Source organism: Dendronephthya gigantea, unplaced genomic scaffold (genome assembly GCF_004324835.1).
Source record: "Dendronephthya gigantea isolate DGI-Jeju-01 unplaced genomic scaffold, DenGig_1.0 000015F, whole genome shotgun sequence".
Lineage (NCBI taxonomy): Eukaryota > Metazoa > Cnidaria > Anthozoa > Malacalcyonacea > Nephtheidae > Dendronephthya > Dendronephthya gigantea.
In genome coordinates, this window is record NW_021163025.1 from 346,549 (window position 1) to 372,544 (window position 25,996).

Genomic DNA, 25,996 nt, shown 5'->3' on the forward strand with positions numbered 1-25,996 from the left:
TTTCGAGAGACTTAATTGAAAAATGTCTTTCTTGTCTTAATCGAAAAATGTATTTCTATTTGACAACGAGTTCCAGTCCTTTCCCGCGTTTTCAAATCACCTGGTTGATGTGGCTTTACATGATTTTCTCAAAACATGCACGACACGAGGGCCTTCAAAACGAATGTCAAGCATTTCATAACTACAATTTTATTTTGTTTTGCCTATAGTCTTGGTCAGGAACTTTTGTCCTGCATCTTGAACATCATAGATATACCAGAAGTTGCCATGGACGAGAAAATCAAGGAAAGTGACTTCAAAAAAGTTTTTGATTGGTACGACGTTTGGATAATCCTTTTTAAAACCAGAGGTAAATCCTTAACAATTATATCTTTAGTAAATATAGCGATTACCAATTCTCGTGAGTTACAAAATTTATTATAGTTTTTTCTGGTATCCTAGCGGATTAAAAACCCTCGCAGAATAAACGTATCCTTCAAAATCCGAAAATGGCGACCTTGCATATTTTATCATTGTATTGTATTTTAAAATAGACCAAAATTCGTGGTACAAATATTACAGATATTTAGGTTATAAGAATTTAGGTATCAAAGCCTACATTTTCAGGTCAAAGAGTCTATATTGAGGGCATGACGTACAGCTTTTGCGACCTATAGCTTTATTTCTATTCCTCTGGGTGGGCTAAAAACGTATGAGGCTTTAGGAGTATTTTTAAATTATTTTGCTCCATGGATTGCTTATTTTCAGGAAAAATTGAGAAATCAATGAAATATAAAACTGGAAAAAATATTTGTCAACAGCTGGAAAAGTGCATTAGGAAAGGCGATATATCAATACAGTTTTTGGAATTAGTCAACAAAAAGAAAGAAAAGGTTTCCATGCTGTGCGCTTGTGTGCTGAGTAAGTCTAAGCCAAAGTGTCACTTGACAGATCTTCAAAAGCCAATTTTAATTAAAATCTCCGAGTTGACGCATCTTAAGAAGGATTTCGACCGAAAATTTGAATTGCTGGAATCTGCAATCAACCATGGAAAGAAAATATCGCATGATGTTTCTACTGTTCAAGGAATCGAGACCGTCATCCTGACAGTCAATAACCTGAAAGAAAAGATGTGTACAGTGAAGGTAAACGAGTTGAATCATGATGAGGTTTGGGGAGATTTACTTCCTTTATTAGGCCCTGCAAAAACAATACAACCTTTGGTAAATTCGCTGTCCTTTATGATCGTCGCTAAAAAGGGCCTGGAAGATTTACGTGATTCGGATATAGACGAGGATGGGAGCGAACTAACAGAGTTTAATTTCAAATCATTCATTGATTATCTGACAACCACCGCAATTGAACACTTTCAGTTGCAATGGAATCCCGTGTTCAATGATTCTGGATCGCTTAGTGTTGAGACCATGATGATGTTACTTGGCTCGTTGAAGGATCAACACGTACTTGATAAAGAGCTTAAATTACTAGAAGTATATTTCAGGCGAACTTTTTCTTCTTTTAGTAAAGAATGCATTCAGGGTTATGTAAGATATTCACATGTCTTGGAACAAGTTCAGCATGCCATTGTAACGCTAAATATATTTGGATTAGCAGATGCTTCAAGTGAAACGATGAAATCGCTTCTACATTTCCAAGCAGTCTCAGAGAAAAGTGATGAGCTCACTCTTAAATCGCTGTACCAATCAATGGAAGAAGTGAAAAGAATAGTTTCGTCCTTTTCTGGCGAGGAGCTAGACTGTGTAATTGAAAGCTTGTCAAGATCCAGTGAATTGCTAGAATTTATAGAAGAGATCGTTGACGAAGACATCCTTTTTCTAATTGATGCAGTTGAAGAACATTTTGATCAGTTTGTACCCGAGTCGTCTGTTTCCGACCTTATTGAAGTCCACGGATTCTTAGCACCTTTGATTAAGAAGAGAAAAGACAAATGTAATCCACAACACTTTTTGGAGATGTTAAAAAACTCTTGCCTTGGTCATAAAGGCATAGCTGCAAAGATTCATCAGTGCAGTATAAACGTGAACAGTCTTCATGGATTGTACGCGAGCATTGCAAATCGAGGAGAGATGACTAAAGAAATCATCAGAAATTGCCTTAGCGGAGGAGAATTCATAATGTCCCAAAAAGATGGGAAATGTGAAGTTAAAATGAGTTACGAGTGCAGTGGAGATAAAAGACGGAACTACTCATTGTCAGACCTACACCATTTACGAAGTCGCGCTCATCTTATCGTTACCTCCAACAAAAATGCCAAGAAAGTTCAAACCTACAACTCGAGCAACAGAGGCGAGGACATCAATTTTGATAAATTTATATATCAAGTTAATCTTTTAACAGAGATCTCCACTCTTCTAACAAAATTGCGTTCCTCTGGGTATGTGAAATACCAAAACTATTGGAGACGAATGAAACCTAGCGATGATGATCTCAAAACTACCAGGGATGAATTGCAGCGCGATTTAAATAACTGGGATAACATTCTAAGAAAAACACGCGGACGTTTCTACTTCCTTAATTATTACCGGTCTGATCAACTTTGCACTATCTTTAATTTTTTGGTGAATCGTGGGAGGAATAATTTTGACGAGGTTCTATCTTTAATCCATTTTGTGGACAGACGGATCACCGAGCAGCAGTTGAAGCAACACCAAAATATACAGTTGGATTTGAATTCAATACCAAACGACAACCCAGAATTACTGCTATCGACCGTTGGTGAAGCATTGGAAAAAATCTTCAGAGATCCACATCCTGTCATCAGACCAATATCAGATGATTTTCAAGGTCAATCAGGCTCTAAACTGGAGGTTACCGTTACCCCAGGGGAAATTTTTGTTGCGAGTTTGGAGGGAGAAAGTCCGTTAACAGCCAACGTCATTCTTACACTATACGAGAATACTTCGAATGCATTTCCAGAGCCGTATCAAATCGTCTTTTGCAGTCCTCAAACAACTTGGGAGGAAATACATCTGCTACTTCAAAGATGCTTTACGCATTCGGTTTCCCCCCGTCACAAAAGCCTATTTTGTATCGCAAACGTTGAGTTGTTGTCGAATGAATTGCAGTTCAGATTGGTTGACGAAATAGAAGAGAAATCAAAATGTTATCGAGCTACCAAAGAGAATGGCGACTATCAGCTTGCTTTAATTTGTCGTGGTGGCGACCATCATCACATTGTGGAACAGTTTGCTCAACATTCACACAACATTCCTGGTATGACTGATCTTGTTCTCACGCAACGTCTAAAATCTGGTTGGCCAAATGTAAAAATGATCACTTCAACGCTCCCTGGTCTTGGTAAAACAGAGCATATCAAACGCGAGGCACTAAAGAATGGTTTCAACGTTGCTACATTCTCCATCAGCGGACCATTTGAACCAAGAAAACTCATTCAACGTCTAAAAGAACTCAAGTTAATGGAATACCATTGCCTACACCTTGATATTGGGGAGGTAAACGACCCGTTGTCATTGGACACATTTCTATTTCAACTTATTCTCACAGGAATGGTTTCAGCTGGAAATCAGTTTTATCATCTTCCCAAATTACACATCTACATTGAAATAGCAAATACGCTGAACGACAGGCTCCGAGAGTCTTTGGTGGTTGCAAAGTATTTCACTCGTGTTCACTTGATATGGCTGGATTACGAAGACTTTTTGGTCAGCCCTGAAATCACAAGTAATGTTCAAGTTGTTTGTCAGTACTTAGATATCTTCGATCGAGGCTCGATTGAATCAAAGGAAGTTCATTTCAGTGGCCCGAAAACGCCAAAGCCATTGACAGCGATTCGCTGTCGAGAGCTTCTAGCGAAGTACTTTGCGTCAGACGCTGATATCACCTTCACAACGCTCCACACATTCCTAGCAGTGCTGGCTGTTCAACTTTTAAAGTTTTCTAGGAGTGTTTTCTTCAAAATTGAAAAGCTTAAAACTATGGTGGGCAAAGAAATTCGGGGTGTCCGAAATATTCTTTTTCACGCCCTCTTGGAAGTATCAAAGCAGTTCGCGTCCCGTGCTTTAACCACTTGTCGCTCAAGTCATGCACGAAAACTTTCACAAAAAGAGTCAGCAAAAGCTCTAGACGAAGCGATGGTATCAAATGTCAAGTTAGCTGAAGATATGGTAAATCGGGTAAGGTGGATGATAAAATGGGAAGACAACAACCATTTGTTGGTCGTGTTTCATGGTCGTAACACACAGGCAATCACTGCTATGTATCGCGACAAATCTGATGTCCCTGCGAGCGTTGAAAAATTGTTGAAGAGTCAAGACATCAAAGGATACAAAGAACTTGAAGACTTTAAGGTTTTAACTCAAGAACAACTACAAGAGAAATTAGAGAAGATAGCTTGCACAAAACCAGTTGCAAAAGAAAATCCTTTGCTCCCAAATTACGCATTGACTCCGGATAACATCCTGAAGATGATACTAATCATATTAAGAGTTCGTGTCAATGTTCCGATAATAATCATGGGAGAAACCGGTTGTGGAAAAACAAGTTTGGTTCGTTATCTGGCATACACATGTGGAGTACAATTTTGTAAATATAATTTTCATGCTGGAATATCAGAAGAAGAAATCATCACATTTATCAAAGAGAAGGATACCCAGGCCAGAAGCATTCAAGAACAAATATGGATTTTCTTGGATGAAATAAACACATGTGACCATCTAGGTTTGATAAGTGATATCATGTGTCATCATGCCTTACTTGGACGAAGACTGTCCAATAATCTTGTCTTCCTTGCAGCTTGCAACCCGTACACATTACGACCCGAAGAGCAAATTAGGACAGCGGGTCTCCAAGGTAAAAATATCACAGACGATTATTCCGATCTCGTGTACCGTGTCAATCCACTACCTGAAGCTATGATTGACTATGTTTGGGACTATGGCTCTCTAGGTTCGGAAGATGAACAAGACTATATTCGGAGAATGGTTCGGGTTCTACCGCAAGATTATAAAGATTTGCTGGTAAAATTGCTATCTGCGTCACAAAAATTTCTCCGGGATGCTGAGAAGAACAGATTTTGTGTGAGTTTACGTGATGTGGACCGCTGCATTCGCCTGATTAGTTGGTTTCATGACATGACAGAGAAACGTCAAGAGCTAAAGAGTAGAAAAGATAAATGTCCCGACCGCCTTCAAGAATACTTTTTGCTATCTCGAGAATACGACAAAAAAGCAATGATAAAGAGCATTGTTCTCGCTCTTGCACATTGTTATTTATCCAGACTGCCGACGGCAGAGTTGCGGAAGAATTACCGACGGAAGATGATAGATTTGTTTACACAAAACGGAACCATGATGACATCTAATGAAAACTTGGATAGCTTTTCCGCCATTGTACGTATAGAAGAAGAAGATTATTTGGATCGAATGGAACTGCCCCCAGGAACAGCAAGAAACGCCGCTCTACGGGAGAACGTATTTGTTATGCTGGTTTGCATTCTAAACAGAATTCCAATTTTTGTAGTTGGGAAGCCTGGATGCAGCAAATCATTATCCATTCAACTGATTCGAAGCAACCTACGCGGACGTGATTCGCAAGATCCTTGGTTCAAAAAGTTGCCTCAGCTTTATGTCGTCTCGTATCAAGGTTCAGAATCATCAACATCAGAAGGAATCATAAAAGTGTTTGAAAAAGCACAAAAATACAAATCTCACAACAAAGATGTCCTGCCTGTTGTTTTGCTTGATGAAGTCGGATTGGCTGAAAACTCGAAGTACAATCCTCTCAAAGTTCTACACAGCCTGCTAGAACCTGGGGATGGGAAATTGCCAGAGGTTGCAGTCGTGGGTATTTCAAATTGGTCGTTAGATGCAGCGAAGATGAACAGAGCAATTCATCTGTCCAGACCTGAACCAACGAAAGAAGATTTGTACGAGACTGGCTATTCACTACATTACGCTGATGATGGTGATAACGGGAAAAAATTGGGAAAGGATGTGTTAAAGTCTTTAGCAGAAAGCTATTTCGAATACGAGACTACACAGACAAAGGGCAATTTTCATGGTCTGCGCGATTACTACTCCTTGGTTAAGAGCGTAAAAGGTTGTAGCAACTTTAAAGCGGTCAACATCTCATTACAGCGTAATTTTGGAGGAATTCCTGATGACGTAACCCACATTCAGAAGATTTTCCTCGACAGATTGAAGAACAGCATGATTTCCAGTGACCATGATATCATCCCAGTAACTGAGTTAATTCAAGCGAATCTTGCAGATCCCTATGCACGTCACCTGATGCTTATAACAAGTGGAGATTCGGCCATTGGAATTTTGAGGCAATGTTTGTCCAGCCTAAAGAAAGAGACTATCACAATATATGGCAGTCGTTTTGAGGAAGATTTGTCTGAAGATTATAACTACAGAATCTTGAGCCGTATAATTCTCTGCATGGAACAGGACTGTATTCTGATATTACGAGATCTGGAAAGTATCTATGGTAGTCTGTATGATATGCTAAATCAAAATTACGCCGTCGTCGGAAACAGAAAGAATTGTCGTGTTGCTCTTGGTGCTAACAGTAACCCGATATGCCAAGTAAACGACGGGTTTCGCTGTATTGTGCTAGTTGATCAACCCAAAGTAAAATTCTCTGATCCGCCATTGCTTAACAGATTTGAGAAACAAGTTCTGCGCTTCTCTGATGTCCTGACTGAAGACGAACAGAATGTTATCACTGAACTTCTTCGATGGGTCGAAGAAATATCCACTGTGGAAGGTTTGGAATCAAAGTTTAGTAAAACAGATATGTTCATTGGTTTCCACCAAGACACACTCTCATCATTGGTCTTGTCACATCGTAATAAAAAAGATTGCGTTTTGAAGAAATGCAAAGATGACTTGATGTGGATAGCCTCTCCTGATGGCGTACTTCGAGCGCGGAAATGTAGTCTTTTTAGGGAAGACTCAGAAGAAGTGAGACAACTAACTGAGGACTATTTCAAAAAACCAATTCACCAAGGTTTTTCTGCATTCATTGAATATGTTAAGAACAATCATAAGAAATCATCTTTCTTTGCCAGTGATGCGATTGGATCCAAGACAGTCGTAATGACATTTGCTAACATTCATACAGTAATTCGTGTGGGAGAACAGTCGAAATGTCAAGTTGAACGCTTAAGTGCTTACAAGTCCGAGAAGCAACTAGCTGAAAGTATAAGTAAATTTTGGAATGCACCTAATAAGGAATTGTTAGTTTTGCAGTGTAAATCAGATTTGGATGGCTTACATTTGCTTCTTGCACGATCAATTATTGAAGAAAAAAGAAATGTTTACAAACAGTGTTCATCTGGATCAGGAACTCCAGTATACAAGCATGTATGTATCGTAGTGCATGTACAACGTGGGGAAGCCGCTGATATTTCGTGGCAATTCAGTTTCCTGTGTGGTTGGAGACTAGTATTTCTCGAGGACCTGGAAGATCATCATGTTTCCCTAAATCAAATACTTGGAAAAAGTGTTTCAGATCTTCTCACATCTCCTATCTGGCCTCTTCGCAGGATTGCACAACGTCATCTTCTCTGGTGTTTCACCCGTATCAAATATGTACGTAGCCAACGACGTCTGGATACGTTTTTACACATCGCAAACAATCTTTTCAATTCAGAAAGAGTTTCAAGAGAAATTGAATGTCTCATTTTGCAGGCCATTACTATGGATGCCCCCGAACATGATCAGATAACTCACAAGACAGAAAGTTGGGAAGTTAAAGTTGCTTGTGATCGGCAATTATTATCTAATTCATGCACCCTTTACTGTGCCATGGAACAGTTTGTCTCCAGGTTAGTCCGAAATCCATTGGCCAAAATTGTTTACTTTCTTGAAAAAGAGAATGCCTGGCCACCACATATAGCTGATCGTAGCGGCTTCGATAAATCCCTAATATCAACCTTAGAAGATCTGTGGTGTAATTTCATCAAAACCAACGTAATTTTTCAAGCATCAGACATACCAGAGCCACTTGGAGCTGAATCATATGTTCTTAACAGCATAAGTCTTGATCTTAAGTTACCTTTCAGCCAGGTACTTGTCAGAAAAGTCGACAATGTCAAAGAACTTTTTTTAGAGGACAAAGCACAACTTGAAGAAAATGAAGATAATTACGACAAAAATAACCAGCTAAAGCAGACTGTTCAGCAACAACAGCAAAAAAAATATTCCAAGATGATCACAAACCTAGTTCCCCAAATCCTCGTTTTTACATTGGACTGTTGTAAATTATACATGGATGATATTTTTGATATGATGACTGCTGACTTTAGCCCAATATTTAATCGTTCTGAACGAGTTTCAATAGCACAAGCAATGTTTATATCGGAGGTCAAATCAAATTTGCCGGCAAATGATACAGCTGAGTTTTGTACGCTGCTGCAAACCTTTGTATGGATCTATCGCGAACAGATCCTTGATTTGCTAAAAATGGTTGAGTGCTGTTTGCCGTTTGTAGGATTAAATGTTTTAAAAAATGTCACAGATAACATCTTCCACCACTTGCAGGTGACATTCGTTAGACACCACGAGACAGGAGGAAGTTGTAATGATGACTCCCTGGGGAAGGAAACCGGAGTGAATGAAATAAATGCGGTAAAATTTCACTCTAAGTCCAATATAGATGAGACAATTAAAGATGAGGAAGCTGATGATAAAGAATTAGAGAGTTATCCCAAATTTTTGAAAAATTTTGGAGACAGCATGGTGACAGTATACTGTGAAGAAATGCTACCCTCGAAGGGCAATGTGGAAAAGAATGGCGGCCTTCGGCCATGGTTGCGAAATGCGAGCTTGCTTCTTTCACTAGCGTTCAAGATTTGTGAAAATTCACCAGCATTCCATTACCTACGTTCGTGCGTTGATTTCTCGAAGATCATTCTAACGCTAACTGGGACACACACGTATCTACGTTTTTTGTTTCATTTGAACAAAATCGCTGAGGATCTTCGACCTGAATATCTAAAACACAAACGGTCGTTTGAAATGATAACCAACCAGCTACTCAAACCTTTGGAGGAAGAAATAAAGGATCGCACGCCCGATAAACAAGAAGCATTTCACAAATTTTCAGCATTGTTTTATTGTCGGTGCATCGATACCCATGCTATTGGCAGTGGCGCTCGCCTAATAGTTGAGCACTTTTTTTCATTAAAGCAGTCAAAGTTTGTAATGAGGATGAGCCCTGTTATCTTACGATTACTTATGGTGGAAGGCTCTTCTGGGGTATTTATCGATATAATCACCAATCCAGGCATCATCGAAGAATTCCCTTGTCTTAAGAATATCGACGGAGTATTAAAACATCATACATCATTGGTACATCATGACTCGTATCCAACAGTAATGATTTGTGACCTAATCCAACGTTTGCTAAATTTTGAGGAGCAGTGTGAATTTGATGACCTTCACAGTTCTGATTGCAAAGCACTCGCGCTTGCTAAATCTTCAAAAGCGCTGATATCACAATACAGCGAAGATCATTGTGGTCTAAGCCTACTTTCAGCCGTCGCATTCCTTCGAGGACTCTTGAGAATGGTTGCAAAATTTGTTGTTAGAAACCCCAATGTTTTGAAGGAAGACAGTCCATATGTTCATTTGTTGACTGAAATTAATTCCCTCATTAATGGTCCAAAATCTCCGTTGCAGTTATTTTTTCTGAAACAAATCAAAGAGGACACAAATCTGTTTGATTTACGAAAGTTATTTAGCGAGAGCAGCACTTTTCCAACAATAAAGGGAATATGGTGTGATGAAAAATGTAGAGACAAGGCAGTGTTTACATCTGTATTGAAGGACCCTGAATATGAAGAAGCAAAAGCGGCCTATTGGAAATTGAGCGAAAACGACGATTCATCTATGAAAGCATTTTTGACGAAATGCTGTAGTTCTCCCCATCATGGTTTTGCTCTTGTTGGCATTTTTATAAATATGGTTTACCTAAAACGTGCCGTGAGAAAACTCACTGTTAAGGAAGAACAATTGGTTGACTGGGTCGACAAAAACGTTTCATCGATTGATGCGTCGTTGCCGGCGTTACTTCGGGAAACTTTTCTAAGAGTTGTAGGCCGTCGTGAGTTCAATTGCTCAAAACTTCAACTGTCACCGCAATCATCAGTGGAGGATGTAGAAATAGCGTTACTTTTTGTTCACATTGGCAGCGTTGTGGCAACTAGTGCAGCAAACGAAAAATTACCATTTTACCGTTATATTACCAACTCTGTCACATTTGAACAGCCCTGTGTTCTCGCTCATTGTCCAAAAGCACGTTCCGTGATGGCATACCCTCCATCTGTTAAAGAATCTATCCATGTTACATGCTCGTGTGGTTTAAGGCTGGCTTTTAAAAGCAATTCCAATAAAATAGTTTGTCCACAGTGTCGCGCAGCTCTTAGTATACCCAAGACGGCAACCATCGTATCTGACGAAACGTCTTCGACATTACCACCCTCCTGCGATGATTCAAGTCCAGAATGGGATCTCTGCACAAGGCACATGCGCCCAGCAATTTATCGTGCCCTACACCTCATCGTTTACTCTACCTTTTACGTTGGAATAGCTCTTGGGAGTTCGAACGAGGAAAACCTATCGAGTATGTTAAACAAGTTACACGGAATTGATCCTGGGAGTGACTTAAGAGGTATTTGTTTAAAGATCATCGAAGCTGATTTATCCTGTCTGATGAATATCCTTAGTTGCAAAAAAGATATTGCAATTAAAACTATGCATCTCGTAATCGAAAAAAGTTCAGACCTTATTAGTGGTAAACACCTCCTAGGAAACAACGACTGCTCAACGCCAAAAATGTGTCAAGAGTGGGAAGCTGAATTTTCAAAACAAATAGAAGTAGTGTTTACGAAGTCAAGCAAAACGGAAATCAAGCAGATGTTAAAATTACAACAGACGAAAGACAGTCAAGAAACAGATATACTGGACTGCCGCATCTTGGAACTTGACGATTATCCAGACGACCCAGAAGAACAGAAAGCGCAACTTAAGAATTTGTACCGTGTAAAAAGCAATCCAAGTTTAGAATTATTTCGTGCAGCATTCCTGTTCTCCCCAGAAGAGGTTCAGTTGAAACATGGTTTCTTAACATTGTTCTTTGCAAACTTTGAAAAAATACAGATAATCAGAAACCTTCATCACCTTATGAAATGGACTCGCCTAATGTCATCTGCATTAACCCACCGCATAAGCAGAAAAGAAGCACTATTAAAGGACATAGACGGTTTTATGAAAGGTCATCTTCCAGGTGAAAAACAGAATTTAAACATGCTATTCGACAACTTCACGGAAGCATGGAACGAAATGTGCCCCTTTGTCAATGAAGAGCTTAAGGATAAAAGGGGGGAGATGCCGCACATAACAGAGACGAGTTGTGTAGCTTACTGTCTTACTGAGAGTGATTGTGGTATTTACCTTAAAACAGCTATTAAAATCCTCATCGGCTACCAGAATTTAATTTTAGATGCGGTCATCTCTCTTTCATCATATCATCATCCGGCTCTAACCTTTCTAGAAAAAGGAAACGCCAGCGCGAGTGGTATCATGTCCGTTTCCATTCAGGACGTGAAGGACAAAGAAATGATCAATTTCCAGTGGTCTGATGAGTTTCTGCAAAATGCACAAAACAATCTTCATTATGGCAAAGGCAAAGAAATTATTTATGATTTAGAGCGAATAGAAATGGAACTTGCAGTAGAAATCGCCTCTGGAAAGTGTTACTTAAGAGGAGCACTTAATAAATTTATATTTGCAAAGGAACTGTTTCATTCCTGTGGCCCTTTATTGACAGAGATTCGGCCGATAATGAGTCCAACCGTACCAGAGGAAGTACGCAAAGGTCTGTCCAACCTGAAAGAACGGAAAAGCAAAGAAGCCCAGGAGCTTCTACAGCATATCGAAGTGCTAATTTATCTTCTTAAACAAAAATTTAGAAATTTCGACGAGAATATGTCTTTGGAAGAACTAATTGAAAAATGGGCATCGGTATTGCAAGATGGTCACCGTTTTTCACCGTTTCCAGTAAATTTGTTACCGGAACCTCAAAGTTCTATTAAGATTAAGCACATTGCTGCTCTTTACGAAGCTGTTGAAGATATGCTTACAGATGGCGTTATCAACGGACTCGCTGATAAATTCCGAAAGGGGTTAACAGAGGAGATGAAAGTGACCGTTACCACAATGATACGCAAAGATATTGAACAGCTGAAACCGCAGAACCTTTTGAAAGCACTGCGCCGCTTTGTGTTCCGCTATCTTTCATCCGACGCCTCTAGATACTGGCCCGAAGAGAGTGCAACTTTAGAGTCTTGCTTGAGGGAACCTTCGCTGTGGTTTCCACTTCTACCACCAAGCCCAGATGACATTCCGCAAGAAATTACTCTCAAATACATCCACTCAACTGCGGTGTATCTTGAAAAATTGGAAAAGGTAAGATCCCATATTTGTACGTTGCCTAAACTATGATTGTTCTTACCGTGTATAGGTTCTGCAAGCTCTGTTGCATAAAGACTAAACATTTGCTCGATCCATAAAAAATAAATACTCCTATATTTTTGCTTACATGTGTTGATATACTTGCCAAGAGATCACGATTCATGTGACATTTGTATAGTTTTACTACCTCCTTGGAATATTTATAATCTATTTTTAATATAACTTTAGTTTGAAAAAAAAATGGCCTTTGAGCATTTTGATTGGCTCTCACCAGTAACTATGAGGCAATAGTTACGACCCAGACGGCTCCCGGCAGTAACTATTATTGCTTTCCAAAAAAATTCCGAAAATTCTAGTATTAAATTCTAATATTAGTGCGAAAAAGTAGGCAACAAAATACGGTGTGAAATTGTAACGTGAATTAAGCAATATATTTTTACTTAACGATTTATTTTACATTTAAAATGGCTTGGAAATAATTAACAACACTATTTCAATCGCTTTGTAGTGAACTAATCGCTGACATCGCTCTCTGTTATGTTGTTGTTGAATTGTTTAGTAGCCGTTTAACTTTCGGTCGCGTGATACGTGTATTACGGTTGCGTGACACAAAAACGAAGTCCACAATTTCTCCAATTTATATTAATAAAATAAACTCGGTTTATTTGTAGTTTTATTGATAAATAAAATTTTTCGTAGGGCGGGAAAGGCAGCAGCAAAATACCAGGCCTTCGAAATAATTCTTCGCATGGACCACCTGGTCGACGTCGAAAAATCTCCCGCACATGATTAGTGAGTGTCGATTTACTTACAGTCGAATATATAAGGGATTGTATTGTAGCTGTGCCCGAGGACAATCTATTAAGAATATTTTAATCATTATAATTATATAATCAAAAGCATTATCACCACTGTACGCTAGTTAATAAAAGATATACTACCATAAGATATACGAGACAACATAATAAAAAGGATTGTGGCAATTAGCTTTAGTTTAGTTTTACGTGTAGGTAAAGAACTATAGCGATACGATTTTTGTCTCTTTCAAAGTAGCTTTAAAATTTAAAAAGAAGCAACAGCACTATTATGATTTTTCGTATCTCGCCGAGTGAGCTGTCAGTCATTCTTCACATGAATCATACCGAAGTTTTCTTTAACTTGTCACATTAGAATTCAAACAGTTTTCGAAGTTATATTTTTGAGTACTCGGTCCGAAACAAGCTATAGCCTTTACCAATCCAAGTGGGACATGGAAGGCGAATGGTTCTATATTACCAGAATTAAATTAAGGCCATGGAGCATAGAGTTTACAAAAATAAAATTGAATCGCTTCTTCGAAGAGACAAAAATGTTTATTGCAAAAGGCGTAAGATTGTAAGTATGAAAATCATAGAATCTAATATTAATCACGTATGTGAATATAACAATACATATATAGCTATAACAATATTTATATAACAATATTTGTAGTTTTTTGATCACTTAATTAGCATGCAATGAAATTAAAAAAACAAAGGATAAGTTTATATATACTTTCTTACCATCCTGCTTATGCTACGCGCATAATATAGTCATAGATTATAGTACTGTAAATTTTTTGGTGCATATATTAAATGTTGCATTCCCACAGCTTACAAGTCTATATTTAGTAAAGCGGAGTAGCTGCAGATGTATTGTTTGTGTAAATTTACCGATGTTTGTGTAAATTCACAGATGTTTTTAGCCACGTTTACACATGTTTTGCTGTAAACATTGGATTGTGGGGTTTACTTGTTAAAAAACGCCATGACCTATCAACCATGGTTTGTCCGAATTCCTATATTACTTATCTTCAGACCAAGGCCTTGGTACCCTTTTATTTTCCCAATCACCAATGTCCATACCTTGAACCTCCTAAATATAAACAAAGATCAGTAACTGATCTAGCTACTTTATATTTAGACCAAGAGTCAGTGCGTATACCCTTCCCTCATGTCAACACAAAATACTTTCAAGTAGCTATAATCATGTGACTAAATGGTGACCAAATGATAATATACTTTGTAATAATAATACCAAATGATAATATACTTTGTAAGCATCCTCCAATGTCAATGGTTTTTCTTTTCTTCTCACATGAAACTTTTGGGTTTCTTCATAATTTAGCTAAAAAATTATTTACCTGCTACATTTTTATCATTTAAGAAAAGCAATGCATCACAGAAAACTTTAGAAGGGAGGGTGAACTTAAAAGGTGGAATTTATATTTAAGCAATGATGGATCTCTGATAGGATGACTGAAGACATGTACTTTTAGCAAAAAAATAATCTGTTCTTCACCTCACTATGCTTTGGTAATTACCTAAGAATTAGAAATTTTGCTATTTCAACTCCTTTTCTTTTCTCAATTATTGTTTTGCTTCTAAACAATGTAACTCTACTAGACATGGTGATTTTTTATACAATGTATATAATTTACCATGGACCACAGAAATGGGGAAGGGGTAGTCAAAAGTATTGAAATAAAAGTCAGACAGTAACTGGCTAACAATTAGAACTTAGCCCCCCCCCCCCAGCTTTCTAATATGCTCCACAGGCCCTGGTATATACAATTTAAAGTTTTACATATGATGACTCATTTAAATAAAAATCACTAATCAGGGGTCAGTTGTTTTAAAAGACTAGTTAACTTTTAACTGTAGTTAAAGACAGAATTGACCAATCAGAGTTGTGCATTTCTGAGTTAACTAGGATTTCTCTGTGCAAAATGTAGTTAGAGTTTCTCAATGGGAGTATTTCAGATTCTGTTATGAATTTCATGTACTTGATAACTTTTTAAAAAATTGAAACTGGACAAACTAGATACTAAACTTGTTTGTAAATGTACACTTGTTAAAATGAACACTTCTTGAGTTCTTCATATTTAATATGTCAATGTTCAGGTAGAATGAGAGATTTATAATTTACCCTAACATTCACTGCTGCCATCATGTTTCAGCTTATCAAAAATGCTTACTATAAGTATTATAACAAATTAAATCTACAATTATTTGGCTGTCAACCAATACTAGTTAAAGAACAAGACCTTTCTGACTTTTTCATCCCGCTTCTTCATCTTAATCTCTGTGAACTCAGACAAACCGACAGAACCGAGAACAACCAAAAGCTGTCAACAATTGCAAATGGTGATTGTAATGTTGTGTTTGTTATATTTGTTGTAATACACAATTTAAATTTTGAAATATATGACAAGAAATCTACTACTACAGTAAAAACAACTAATAATGCAGTAGTTAATACTGCTTTTAATAAAAAAAGACATACCACCATAGGCATTCCAAATTTCAAAAACGACCTCTGTCCACTGCTTAATTTTTTCATCCAAAACACCCATGACCATGCTGCCATCTTGTTTTGATTCATCAAAAATACTTCATCTTATGTGAAGTATACTGATTCAAATAATTCCCACATCATTCATTTTCACATATTGTGAAATTGAGTATTATACTAAAACAAGGCTGTTTCAGTACAAAGGTGAAATTTCAGTGATATGAGGGTTCAAAGACAGTCATAAAATTCTTGTGGCATTGAGAAAGGGGACTTTTTGTTTACAAACACTGCTCGCCATTTTTTTTAACCCAATTGACACCCTTAAACTTCAAAATGACACACATTCCTAGTTGACTTAAAAAACCAAACAATCCTTTCTTCTATTCCGAAAGTGTACAGTTTAGGCAGAGTTTAAGTACAAGCCCTAATTTTTAAAGGCAATTAAGTTCTAACACTTTAATTAAAAATTAAAATTTTGATTTCAAATTAAAATTTTTAATTTTTTTCCCATAGACAGGCAAGTTTCCCAAAATAATAGCTTCAAACTCTTTCATAAGACAAACAAAACGGTAAGGCATTGTCTATAAATACTTATAAAAGTAAAGAATACTTTCTCCAGGTTGTCTAGCTAATTTTCCTCTATTTTGACATTTCAAATTATTTAAGGAAAACCCTTCGCCTTTTGCCCTCGTAACCTTGTAAGACGTGTTAATTTAAGCTTAGGTATTCAAGCATTATTTTAGCGATGCCATAGTTTAAAGTCAGACGTGTAAAGTGCTGAGAACAGCAATTATTTCTCGTTGCCGAACTTGACAACAACGTTTGAGAGTAAATACACCAAACAAATACATTTTTTTAAAAAAAAATGGAAATATTATTAACCTTGTCTGTAGCAGTAGAAATTTTCCTCCTGTTAGGCTTTCAGTCCAGCGAAAGCGTCTGGATGAATAGGATTTCACAATGGAATTTTTGAAAAAAACAACAACACTTTCCCAAACCCTCATGAATAAAATTAAAATAACTGCCCGACTTGCGCATGCGTATCTAACGGCTGTTTTCCACTAGGCGGAATTTTGCGCGCGGAGCGGAATTTTTCATTGTCTGCGCTTTCACGCAAAAAAAACAAAGAAAAATTCCGCTTGCACGCAAAACACCGCCTAGTGGAAAACAGGCTGAAGGGCAGTCGCGCGATCGTTTTTTTGCGATCGCTTTCATTTGAAATGTGTTCAGTCAAGCTAATCTAATGGATTACTTCCGCTTCATTGTCTATATTTCAAAGGAAAGCGATCGCAAAAAGTCGATTGATCGCGCGACAATTTTGCACTAAATGGAAATCCTTAGCCGAACGCTGATCTACGCAGTCACACTGTACTGGGCAAAATAGCCGAATCAGGCCTGAGACTCCGAGTTTCTCGTGGGGTGTTATTAACTTAAGTAATGAAGTATTTAATGCATGTTTACAATAATCGCGCATATATTACATGCGAGTAAACTATTTTCCTTTTCTTCTCGGGGTTTTCCGTTTACTTCCTATATCACGCGGCTTTCTCCTCCCATTACCGAATTCTTTTCGACCTTCCCCGAAATTTCTCGAGGATTTTCCGAGGCCGAGCGAACCCTGTCCTAAATTCCGAGAGCCCTTCCCGCGATTCTTACCACCTCGAAATTTATTCCTCCTAGAACTGTTTTGATGCATTCTGTTCGTTTCCCACTGCTGCTGTTTCCAGCTTACACCTCTCATGTCCACATCTTCACTTCCTCCTTGTGTAAAACCACCAGAGTCCTCCAATAAATGAGCAAACTAAGAAAATATATGACTTCTTCTTAACGAAACTATTGCGAAATTTAGTTGTACCTAATTGTACCAAGTTAAACCATTTAGGGACCGGTTGAGCAAAGTTGGATAGCGTTGTTTTCAGTCGTTCCAAAATTTCTGGTTGTTCGGTATATATGACTTAGGCACTTCACCAAGTTTTTGAAAATCACTATATGTTATGGATAGCGTTATCCAGCATTTGTACAGTCGGCCCCAGTTGTATTTTTCCTAAGATTAGGCCGTGATGTTTAGGGAAAGGATTTTTGTATCAGAGTTGGAATTGCAATCATGGAAATGAATGAAAGGATTACCTCTTCTGCGTCAGCAAACATTGACGTATCCTCAGAAGACCTGCAAAAAAGAAAAATATTCACGCATTGCGAAGGAAACTCTTTACGTTTCAGGGGCCAGTTGTATAAAAGACTAGTTTATTTTTAACGGTAGTTAAGGGCAGAATTGGCCAATCAGAGTCGTGTATTTCTTAGTTAGGATTACTAGGATTTAACTATGCAAAATGTAGTTTAATAGTTTTATTCAACCGGCCCATGCTGTTTAATTATATCAAAAAGAAATAAACACAACTTATATCGAAGTAATCTCAAATTGTGCTTAAACGTACTGGAACTTCTTTTTCTTCTTCGGTGAAGAATTGTCATCACCATCATCGCTGAATTCATCTGAGCTCAGGTTCTCTAACAACGCCTAAATGATATAACATTAGCATAATGTGCTCTATGGTATACTTGGCGGCCCGTCCGTGATAAGGAATTTGGACACAAGATTTCTAAAGCCCTTGCAGCGAGTCTGTGCAGGAAGTAGAGTCAAAAATTTTGTGAAAACCCATCCGGTTTTAAATCCGCTCCAAGAATAGACCATGCACGTATTATTTGGTGTCTTTACCTCATTATATTGTCGATGCACTCACCTTTTCATAATCTTTCTCACTATATTTTTTCTTCTCGTCTGTAATTAAGAAGAGATGTACGTTAATGAATTTAATGATTGCACGAGAGATTGGTATTTAGGAGATATCTGTGCGCTGAAAAAACGCCTCAAACTAAGATACGAACGTATATCTGACTTGACGTAAGTGTGGAAAAACAACTTTTTTTCTGAACATCTTTCGAATGCATTTCCTCATACTATTGTATGTATTATATGATATGTTTATCCGCTAAATAATTTATCATATCTGTATCGACCTGATACCTCATATTAAGAACATGAATGAATATTGTAACCTACCATTTGAATCCTCCATTTCATCTTCTGAGAATTGCATATCATTGTAGTCGAACTCTGCAAACCCAATTGTACAAGATAGTTTAATTCATTACGAGTCCCCTTAAAATTATTCCTGTTGATAGAAACAAACTGTATATTACATATCATAGTACCTTCATCGTCCAGCATATCTTCTTCGTCAGAGTCGCCATATTCTTTATTTTTTCCCTGTTTGCTGGTCTTGGATTTTTGGAATTCTCTATGTACGAATGGCGAATTTGTACAATTAGCATCATAAGGCGAAAAATTGCATGAGCAGAACCTGTTCAAGTAACCTAGCTTCGAAGCGATTGACAAGCAGTCAAGCAGAAATAGCTGGTCAATACAACCTATTAACAAACAGCTCACAACCTACCCAGCGAAATCCATCGTAATCTCATCACCAAAGCCGCCTGTTAAAAATAAATAAAAATAAATTAGTGTATAATTGAACAATTTCGAAAAAATACTGATAACAAATTACTAGAAAATTATACAATTGCCCGAAAATAGTAATTCTATGACTTGACTCTGACCCAATGTCTCGTCGTCTTCTTCACTTGCATCATCTTTTTCAACATTCTTGTTTTCTCTTTCATCTTCTACTGCTTTCTGTTTGAAATATCTTAAAAGTAGAAAAATTTTTTCGTACAATTATCTCGTTTCAGTGCTTGTATCTTCGTTTTGTGCTTGCGAGAATTCAAGTCACGAGAAAATAGGTACGAGAGTTTATAATATATAAAGGTAAATGGTATGTAAGGTGTTATAAACTAGGAGTAATTAAGGTACTGTATATAAAGTAGATATCACGTTGTTTACACGCAGTGTTTGTATGATAGTTTATCTCACCTATAAAAGAAAATCTCATCCTCACGTACGCTTTCTTCCTTCTTGTTCAAGAATGCGGTGGTGTTGACTGGAATAAAAATCTCATTTGAGACACGTCATTTGAGACGTACACGAGTTGTACATTATTACTTATATATTTGTCAGCAATTACCTGGTTGTTCAAACTGTCTTTGAGAAATTGTCTGAGGCTGGTCAAAATGACAAAAAATATTGCATAGTAACGTGAAGTGGAAACAGGAAATATCAAAATTTCGCAAGACATAAAAAACAAACGTTTAAAATACCTGCATAAGGGAACCACCATGGTCTAAACAAGAATATTAATATGATGAATATTTTTAATCATTTTAAAACAATCTCATGCTTTTATTGTATGTTATAAGCATACATAAGCATACAAAAAAAGTATACGCGGATGAAATGAAAGCCACCAGTATAATGCCAAACAAAATAAAACATAAAAGGTCAATTCTAAAGGAACCGAGATTGACAAAAATATAAAGAAAAATGCATTATATTGTTACCTTGAACCTTCTTCTTTGGATTCTTATAGACAAATCTATCCAGAAATCTAACGTAAAAGAAAAAATAACACAAGACTGTAAACAATACTATTCAAATATTTTAATGATCGAACAACACTACTTGTAAAGTAATATTAGATATTCCAAAATTCTCAGTCAACAATTTTACCTCATGAGAGTAAAATCAGATAATGGATCACCATCGTATGAGATACTTTCACCCTAAAATAGATTCACCATGCATTGTGTTAATACTGCTACATTGTACTGGTGCCGATGGTAATGATGGTATTTTAGGGACATATTGCAGTGCTCGGAAGCTTTCGTCCAATTGGATAATGTTTTTCTATGGTTTCTAAAGAACGAAGCTATGCTATTGGTTGAAACAGAAATGTATCTTAAAGTTCAGCCAATGAAAATCATTCTTGCGAAGAGCTGCGACACTACCCGTATTTTATCCACCGCTCCTGCCATGGAACGAGAAGGCAAGTTGTTAAAAAGCCGGTTCGCTGAACCGAACCTCGTTCTCAGGGACAATTTCCGTGTTTGAGCTGAACCCTGAATGGGTTAAAGCAAATCTTTGAATACCGATAGAAGTCATATCTTAAAAAGTTTTAAAACGAACAGTGGTTCAGAAGCACAAAAACAAGAACACTGGATTAAAATTTAACCCAGGATTAGAGCCAACCTAGATTAATTTGAACAACTGGCCGCAGGCAGGTAAAGGTAATAATTTACCTGCAAAAGATTTTGAGCAAAGCGAGACACGGAAGGATGATAATGCCTCGACAACTTCATAACTTCCCATAAACATGAATTATCAGCACCGCTGTACAGCGGATTTCGTGCATTCGCTTGGTAACCTGACGTGTGCGGCGAATCAACAAACACGTGACCTTGGGAAGATGTCTCGTGGACAGCGTTTGGTTGTTTGCTGACGTCACTTGAGGGGAGAGAAGGGGCACTTTCAGGATCTTCTGGGTCAATGACATCTGTAAAATGTTCTTCCTCGTCGAGTTCCTGAAATATGTCGTTATTCAGTTCAGCCTCATAGTTTGAATTCATAGATGGCGTCAGTTATAACAACTCTTAAGCACCATCCAAGCATAACAACACATATACTTTAAAGCTCGCCTAAATCGTTATTTACATTATATTTTTCCCCTAAATTGATCATTTTACACTTCAGTGAGGGAAAATTACTGAGCTTTAGCCTACGTTCTGTTGCACACGCCGAATTCTCATTTCTAGACAGAGAAACAAACGCGTTACCTCAGGCTGAGTGACAAGACTTTTAATCCCAGGTTTGACTTTTCCAACCTAAGACATATACAATATGTATATATATGCAAAACTTTGGTGCTACCATGTACTTAACATTTTCATTTCTTTTCCTTTGGAGTCACATACAATGTCGAATTAAGACGTGTTAGCTACAGGCAATAAACTGTAATTCTTTGCCCTACCTCTGATAATAAATATAAGACTCCGCACACAAATGCTGGTGTTTGAGTTGAACACACTTGCAGGAGACGTTTTACAAAAGCCTGGAGAAGAATTTAAAAATCCTTCGTTTGAATATCAGAATATATCCGAACGCTTGAAAATTTCTTCTACAAAAGGCTTACTTTAACTCTCTTCAAAGAAGTATCGATTTTTAGAGACTTATAGATAACATTCAGGAACATTGCCTAAAAATTAAATATTCTTGGTTTCAGTACAATTTGATGATTATCATACTTAATGTCAAAATGTATTATTTTTTCTCATAATGTTCCAAATATCTATTTTTAAAAGTTTCTTACCTGTTTGGACGACATTCTCAAATGTGGATCAAGAAGTTTTGCATATAAAGCTTGGTAAAAGCGATCAGACATCGACTGCCTGAAAGAATAAATTCCATATGACATGCATCTCCAACGATATGAAGTGTTTATACGGAATGAACAGTTCACCTTGCATCAAAACAAAAGATTTAGAGATAGGACAAGTATTTTGAAGATGACACGTACCTAGAATCCATAACTTGAAAGAGCAACATCAATGCCTAAAGAAGTGCATTAAACAAAATGAATGTAAATTCAATTTGAATAGAGGAATTGGAGAAAATTATTTAAGTTGAAAATGAAGAGAAACCTGGACACATGTATTAAATGAGGTGATGTGCACGACCCTGAAAAGCATGTTTACTTGCTCACTAAACTGATCTTCGTCATCTAAAACCAAAATTCAAAATCGTCATCACTAAGGTCGAAATTAAGCCAGACCAATAATGCGAATTGGCATTCTTCTAGCACGGATTTGTACTAAGAACCTAAAAAATACGCGAAAAAGGAAAAATGAAGGACAATAACTCTACATACCTTTAACATAATAAAATGCCCTGGAAACTCCAGAGAGTAAAGCACTTAGCATCTTCGTCTCCACTTGTCCCTTATCTACAAAAGCCTTTTAAGTGAAGAACGCGCTTTGTTAATTACGTTGAAGTTAAAAAATAAAGGAAGCTACCTCTACATGTCACTTTTACAAGCTTAAATTACACTGAGTATTCAATAGATTTGTTCAGATAGACTGCAGGCGGAAGTTACATGTTTGTCTGCTATTAGTATCATTCTGTTAACGTTTTTCCTATTTCTGTTACATTTCCAAGTGATCAATTAATAAAAATATAGCTACATTCACCTTAAAAAGACTGAAATATATCGTAATCAAGTTGCTTGCCAGCGAACTATCCTTCTTTGACAATATAAGCTGGTTCAAAAAGCAAACAGCATAATATCTAGAAATGGGATTAATCGAAAAAAAATCATGAAATATCATGGAATATATTTTTCATAAACACGGTATATATGTTTCCCTTGATGTTCGACTTACTGAGCTTTCAAACCAATATTAGGTCTATACAGCAACCGCTCCACTTCCAGTGTGATAATCATCTTCATGTTTGGATGCTTTTGGACTAGAGAATAACAAGATAAATATTTTACATGTGGAAAAAGGGGGAAAACCAAACAGGAGCATCGTAAACATAATAAAAAATAAGATCGTTGAGCTAGGGGGGGGGGGTGTTTAATATAATCTGGGAGGCATCGTTATTAGCATAAGATATATGCATATTTGCATATTCTATTTCTATTGGTTGCATTTATATATTGAATATGTTATGTAAATAAAGCCAACCTAAACAACCCAAGAGGTGACCAGCTTTTGACGCGATTTTCCTGTTCGGATCGCCAACTTTATTCACCAAATACAACAACAATGCCTGTAAAAATAAACACACGGTTGTATAAGCTTTACTTTAAGATCAATCAGAAGCAATGTGGAAAAGGATTTCGAGAATAATATAGGTAGAGGCGGTCCTAAAATATCGACATTGTGCATCACCTTTTCTTGTTCGGGCTTTTCAACAAGTAGTTCATAAACAACACCTAGAAATAATCAGAAAATGCTAAAAAGCCAGCCGTAACACTTCATATAATGTATTTTTAAACCAGAAGCTTGTTATAAGCTATGTTTGGGTAGCTAAGTCTTAGCATTGCATTACAAAGACTCACGGTGGATATAGCAAATATATCATATCTGTGCTTTTCAAAACACTAAACATCAAAATTAGAGAACTTTTCTTTTACCTAAAACTTTGTTGCGCACATTTTCAAGATTATCATGAAGCAATCTCTAAAATAACACACATATTAATTTAGTTAGGAATAGTTAATCTGAGGCGCCAACGCTATATTAATGCAAAATCATTTTTACCTTCAAACCAAGAACAAAATTTTCGTATCGTTTTTTGAGTTGATCTTCAAAATACCAGACCATCAATTTTTTGTTCCAAGCGTCACGACCGCCCTGGTTCGTTTTCTGGGGAGCAGATTTCAGTGGAAACTGCAATACAAAGTTATACATAAAAGATCCGTGTACCAAAAACCATTCTCGTGCCAACAGCCTGCCTTTTCATATTAGGCTCTGGTAGCAGACAGCTGCTTGAATAAACACTATAACCACAGGCTAATAACGGCACAATTTTTTAAACGCGTGGAATCAGAAAGTTCGAACAATTTAAGTGAATAGCACTTTTTTAAACGTTTGCCCTTTACCCATAAGCTTTACTCTATTAGTCAATCCGAGCTGTTCCCAAATGGATGCATTTTGTTACCAGAGACAACAGTGAGCGCGATATACTGTGATGACTGGTACTTAATATACTTTCACAGCGGCATACTTTATCAAATGGAATTGCACAGTCATTAGTAGCTACTGTACTACCCTTACCTCTGAAAATCGTTTTAATTTTCGGTCGTTTGGTAACAAGTTCACAAGCCACAAATCTTTTAAAGTATCTATTGGACAACGGGAATATTAACAAACACAGCAAACGTTATACCGAACCGGATAAGGGCTTTTAAAATAGTGTGTAAGATACGGCGATCATAAAAAATGGCACAAATGCTGTATAATGCAGATGTGTTTATTCGAATGCCGTTCACCCGAGGCAGTCAATAAATATAATTCTTACGTAACATGTTAACGTAATTGTTCTACTTTAGTTGAAATGCATGTATTTTGGTAAACCAGAACAAAATTTTGTGATTTATTCACTGTTTAGGCTGCATTTAGCTTTGCTGATAATTCATAGTAATCCCAATTTCATATTTTCTTTTTCATGACACGCAGGTGCATGCTGAAGAAAATATCGAAAAACTACGAATTTACCAATTGCGATCAAGCATTCCCTTCTTCCTTTTTTGTTGGCCATATTTAGCAACACATCCAGCGTCTTAAGATGATGTAATGGTGAATCCTGTATGTGAAATGAGCGGAAAATACAGTAGTTAGACGAATAAAAAACAAAGTCCATAAAATGTGCTCGCACTCGAAGACCATGAAAAGGTCGACATCTGAAAAAGGCCTAAGACGAAATTCATTTAAAATACGGGTGGTCATTACGATTTAGATGGCCGGTCTACATCATATCTTCAATTGCAAAAAACCTAGTTGTTGTCAACCTGCCTAGTTGTTGTTTACTCTCAAAGAAACCAGCAAGGTTTTATTTGTCTCCATAAAAGTGCAAATTTCAAACCTGAATTTGTATCGCCAACGCCGCGACTTTATCACCAAGTGTTCCAGAGTTTGTCACATTCTTCAGCCATTCCACGTCTGAGGGTTTTGTTCGTTCCTTTTCTGGGATATGGAAAAGAACATTAAGAAAACTTCTAATAAGTGATCAATAAGCGAGTGTTGTGCACAATTACTTTTAAAAATTGTAAGACATAAAAACTCTATAAAACTTACAGAAATAAAAAACGTGTAACGTCTAAATAACACTTTATTTATAAGAAATTAAAAGACCTTTTCTGTAAACGGTTGATTCGTTTTCCAAAAGTTTTTCTGCCATTTGCTTTGTATTGTCAACGAAACTTCCCTCCAGATCTTTGCTATTTTTTACCACAGGTGATTCTAACGATGACTGAGAAATTTGAAATCAATTAGTTTTAAGTTCATTCTTAATAGACAACAATTTTCACTATGGTCACCTCACAAATTATTGTAACCTCTTTACTTCTTTCTAATATGCCAGGTCACCTTTCTAATAATGTCACCTCTTATAAAAACAGTTTCAAAGTACCTGTTCAAACCATCTTCCAAGTGGATGGAACAAAAGCTTATCTTTCATTTTCACCTCATTGACGGCATTAATGACATTTTCATGTGACTGTATGCCATCTTCATTCTTATTTTTCTTTTTCTGGGACTTTTTAGATTTTGGTTCCTCATTTGTACTGGTTTTA

General features: G+C 37.0%; 2 protein-coding genes across 5 annotated transcripts; one reads left to right on the plus strand and one right to left on the minus strand.

Moving 5' to 3' along the window:
- The first annotated feature begins 771 nt into the window (after positions 1 to 771).
- LOC114519890 lies at positions 772 to 13,248 on the plus strand. Its single transcript, XM_028540060.1, has 2 exons — positions 772 to 12,434; positions 13,140 to 13,248. The coding sequence occupies exons 1-2, from the start codon at positions 879 to 881 to the stop codon at positions 13,227 to 13,229; spliced, it is 11,646 nt and encodes a 3,881-aa protein (XP_028395861.1). The 5' UTR covers positions 772 to 878; the 3' UTR covers positions 13,230 to 13,248.
- On the minus strand, positions 13,226 to 25,980 carry LOC114519891 (CCAAT/enhancer-binding protein zeta-like). Of its 4 annotated transcripts, XM_028540065.1 has the most exons (36): positions 25,834 to 25,980; positions 25,557 to 25,674; positions 25,288 to 25,388; positions 24,921 to 25,008; positions 24,480 to 24,547; positions 23,964 to 24,092; positions 23,837 to 23,882; positions 23,592 to 23,635; positions 23,385 to 23,469; positions 23,079 to 23,163; positions 22,887 to 22,983; positions 22,568 to 22,652; positions 22,341 to 22,420; positions 22,217 to 22,251; positions 22,010 to 22,088; positions 21,833 to 21,895; positions 21,671 to 21,751; positions 21,477 to 21,524; positions 20,943 to 21,224; positions 20,374 to 20,426; positions 20,205 to 20,251; positions 19,965 to 19,987; positions 19,832 to 19,868; positions 19,681 to 19,747; positions 19,368 to 19,456; positions 19,208 to 19,244; positions 18,966 to 19,051; positions 18,814 to 18,867; positions 18,494 to 18,531; positions 18,188 to 18,270; positions 17,880 to 17,919; positions 16,635 to 17,553; positions 15,744 to 15,871; positions 15,505 to 15,585; positions 14,511 to 14,585; positions 13,531 to 14,333 (listed from the first exon to the last, which is right to left on the minus strand). In XM_028540065.1, the coding sequence occupies exons 1-32, from the start codon at positions 25,879 to 25,881 to the stop codon at positions 17,245 to 17,247; spliced, it is 2,625 nt and encodes an 874-aa protein (XP_028395866.1). In that variant the 5' UTR covers positions 25,882 to 25,980; the 3' UTR covers positions 13,531 to 14,333; positions 14,511 to 14,585; positions 15,505 to 15,585; positions 15,744 to 15,871; positions 16,635 to 17,244. The 4 variants fall into 4 exon arrangements, with proteins under 4 accessions (XP_028395863.1, XP_028395866.1, XP_028395862.1 ...); XM_028540062.1 differs by lacking the exon at positions 15,505 to 15,585 and having other exon boundaries at positions 13,226 to 14,333; positions 19,208 to 19,247; XM_028540061.1 differs by lacking the exons at positions 13,531 to 14,333; positions 14,511 to 14,585 and having other exon boundaries at positions 14,596 to 15,585; positions 19,208 to 19,247.
- Between the last annotated feature and the right edge of the window lie 16 nt (positions 25,981 to 25,996).

Bases quoted from the DNA above. Each gene is read 5' to 3' on its own strand.
- LOC114519890 (XM_028540060.1), top strand. From the start codon at position 879: ATGCTGTGCGCTTGTGTGCTGAGTAAGTCTAAGCCAAAGTGTCACTTG. The intron at 12,435-13,139 runs GTAAGATCCCAT...AATTTTTCGTAG, and splicing joins ATCTTGAAAAATTGGAAAAG to GGCGGGAAAGGCAGCAGCAA.
- LOC114519891 (XM_028540062.1), bottom strand. From the start codon at position 25,881: ATGAAAGATAAGCTTTTGTTCCATCCACTTGGAAGATGGTTTGAACAG. The intron at 25,009-25,287 runs GTTTGAAATTTG...TTTCACATACAG, and splicing joins CGTTGGCGATACAAATTCAG to GATTCACCATTACATCATCT. The intron at 23,636-23,836 runs GTAAAAGAAAAG...GATTATTTCTAG, and splicing joins TGTGCGCAACAAAGTTTTAG to GTGTTGTTTATGAACTACTT.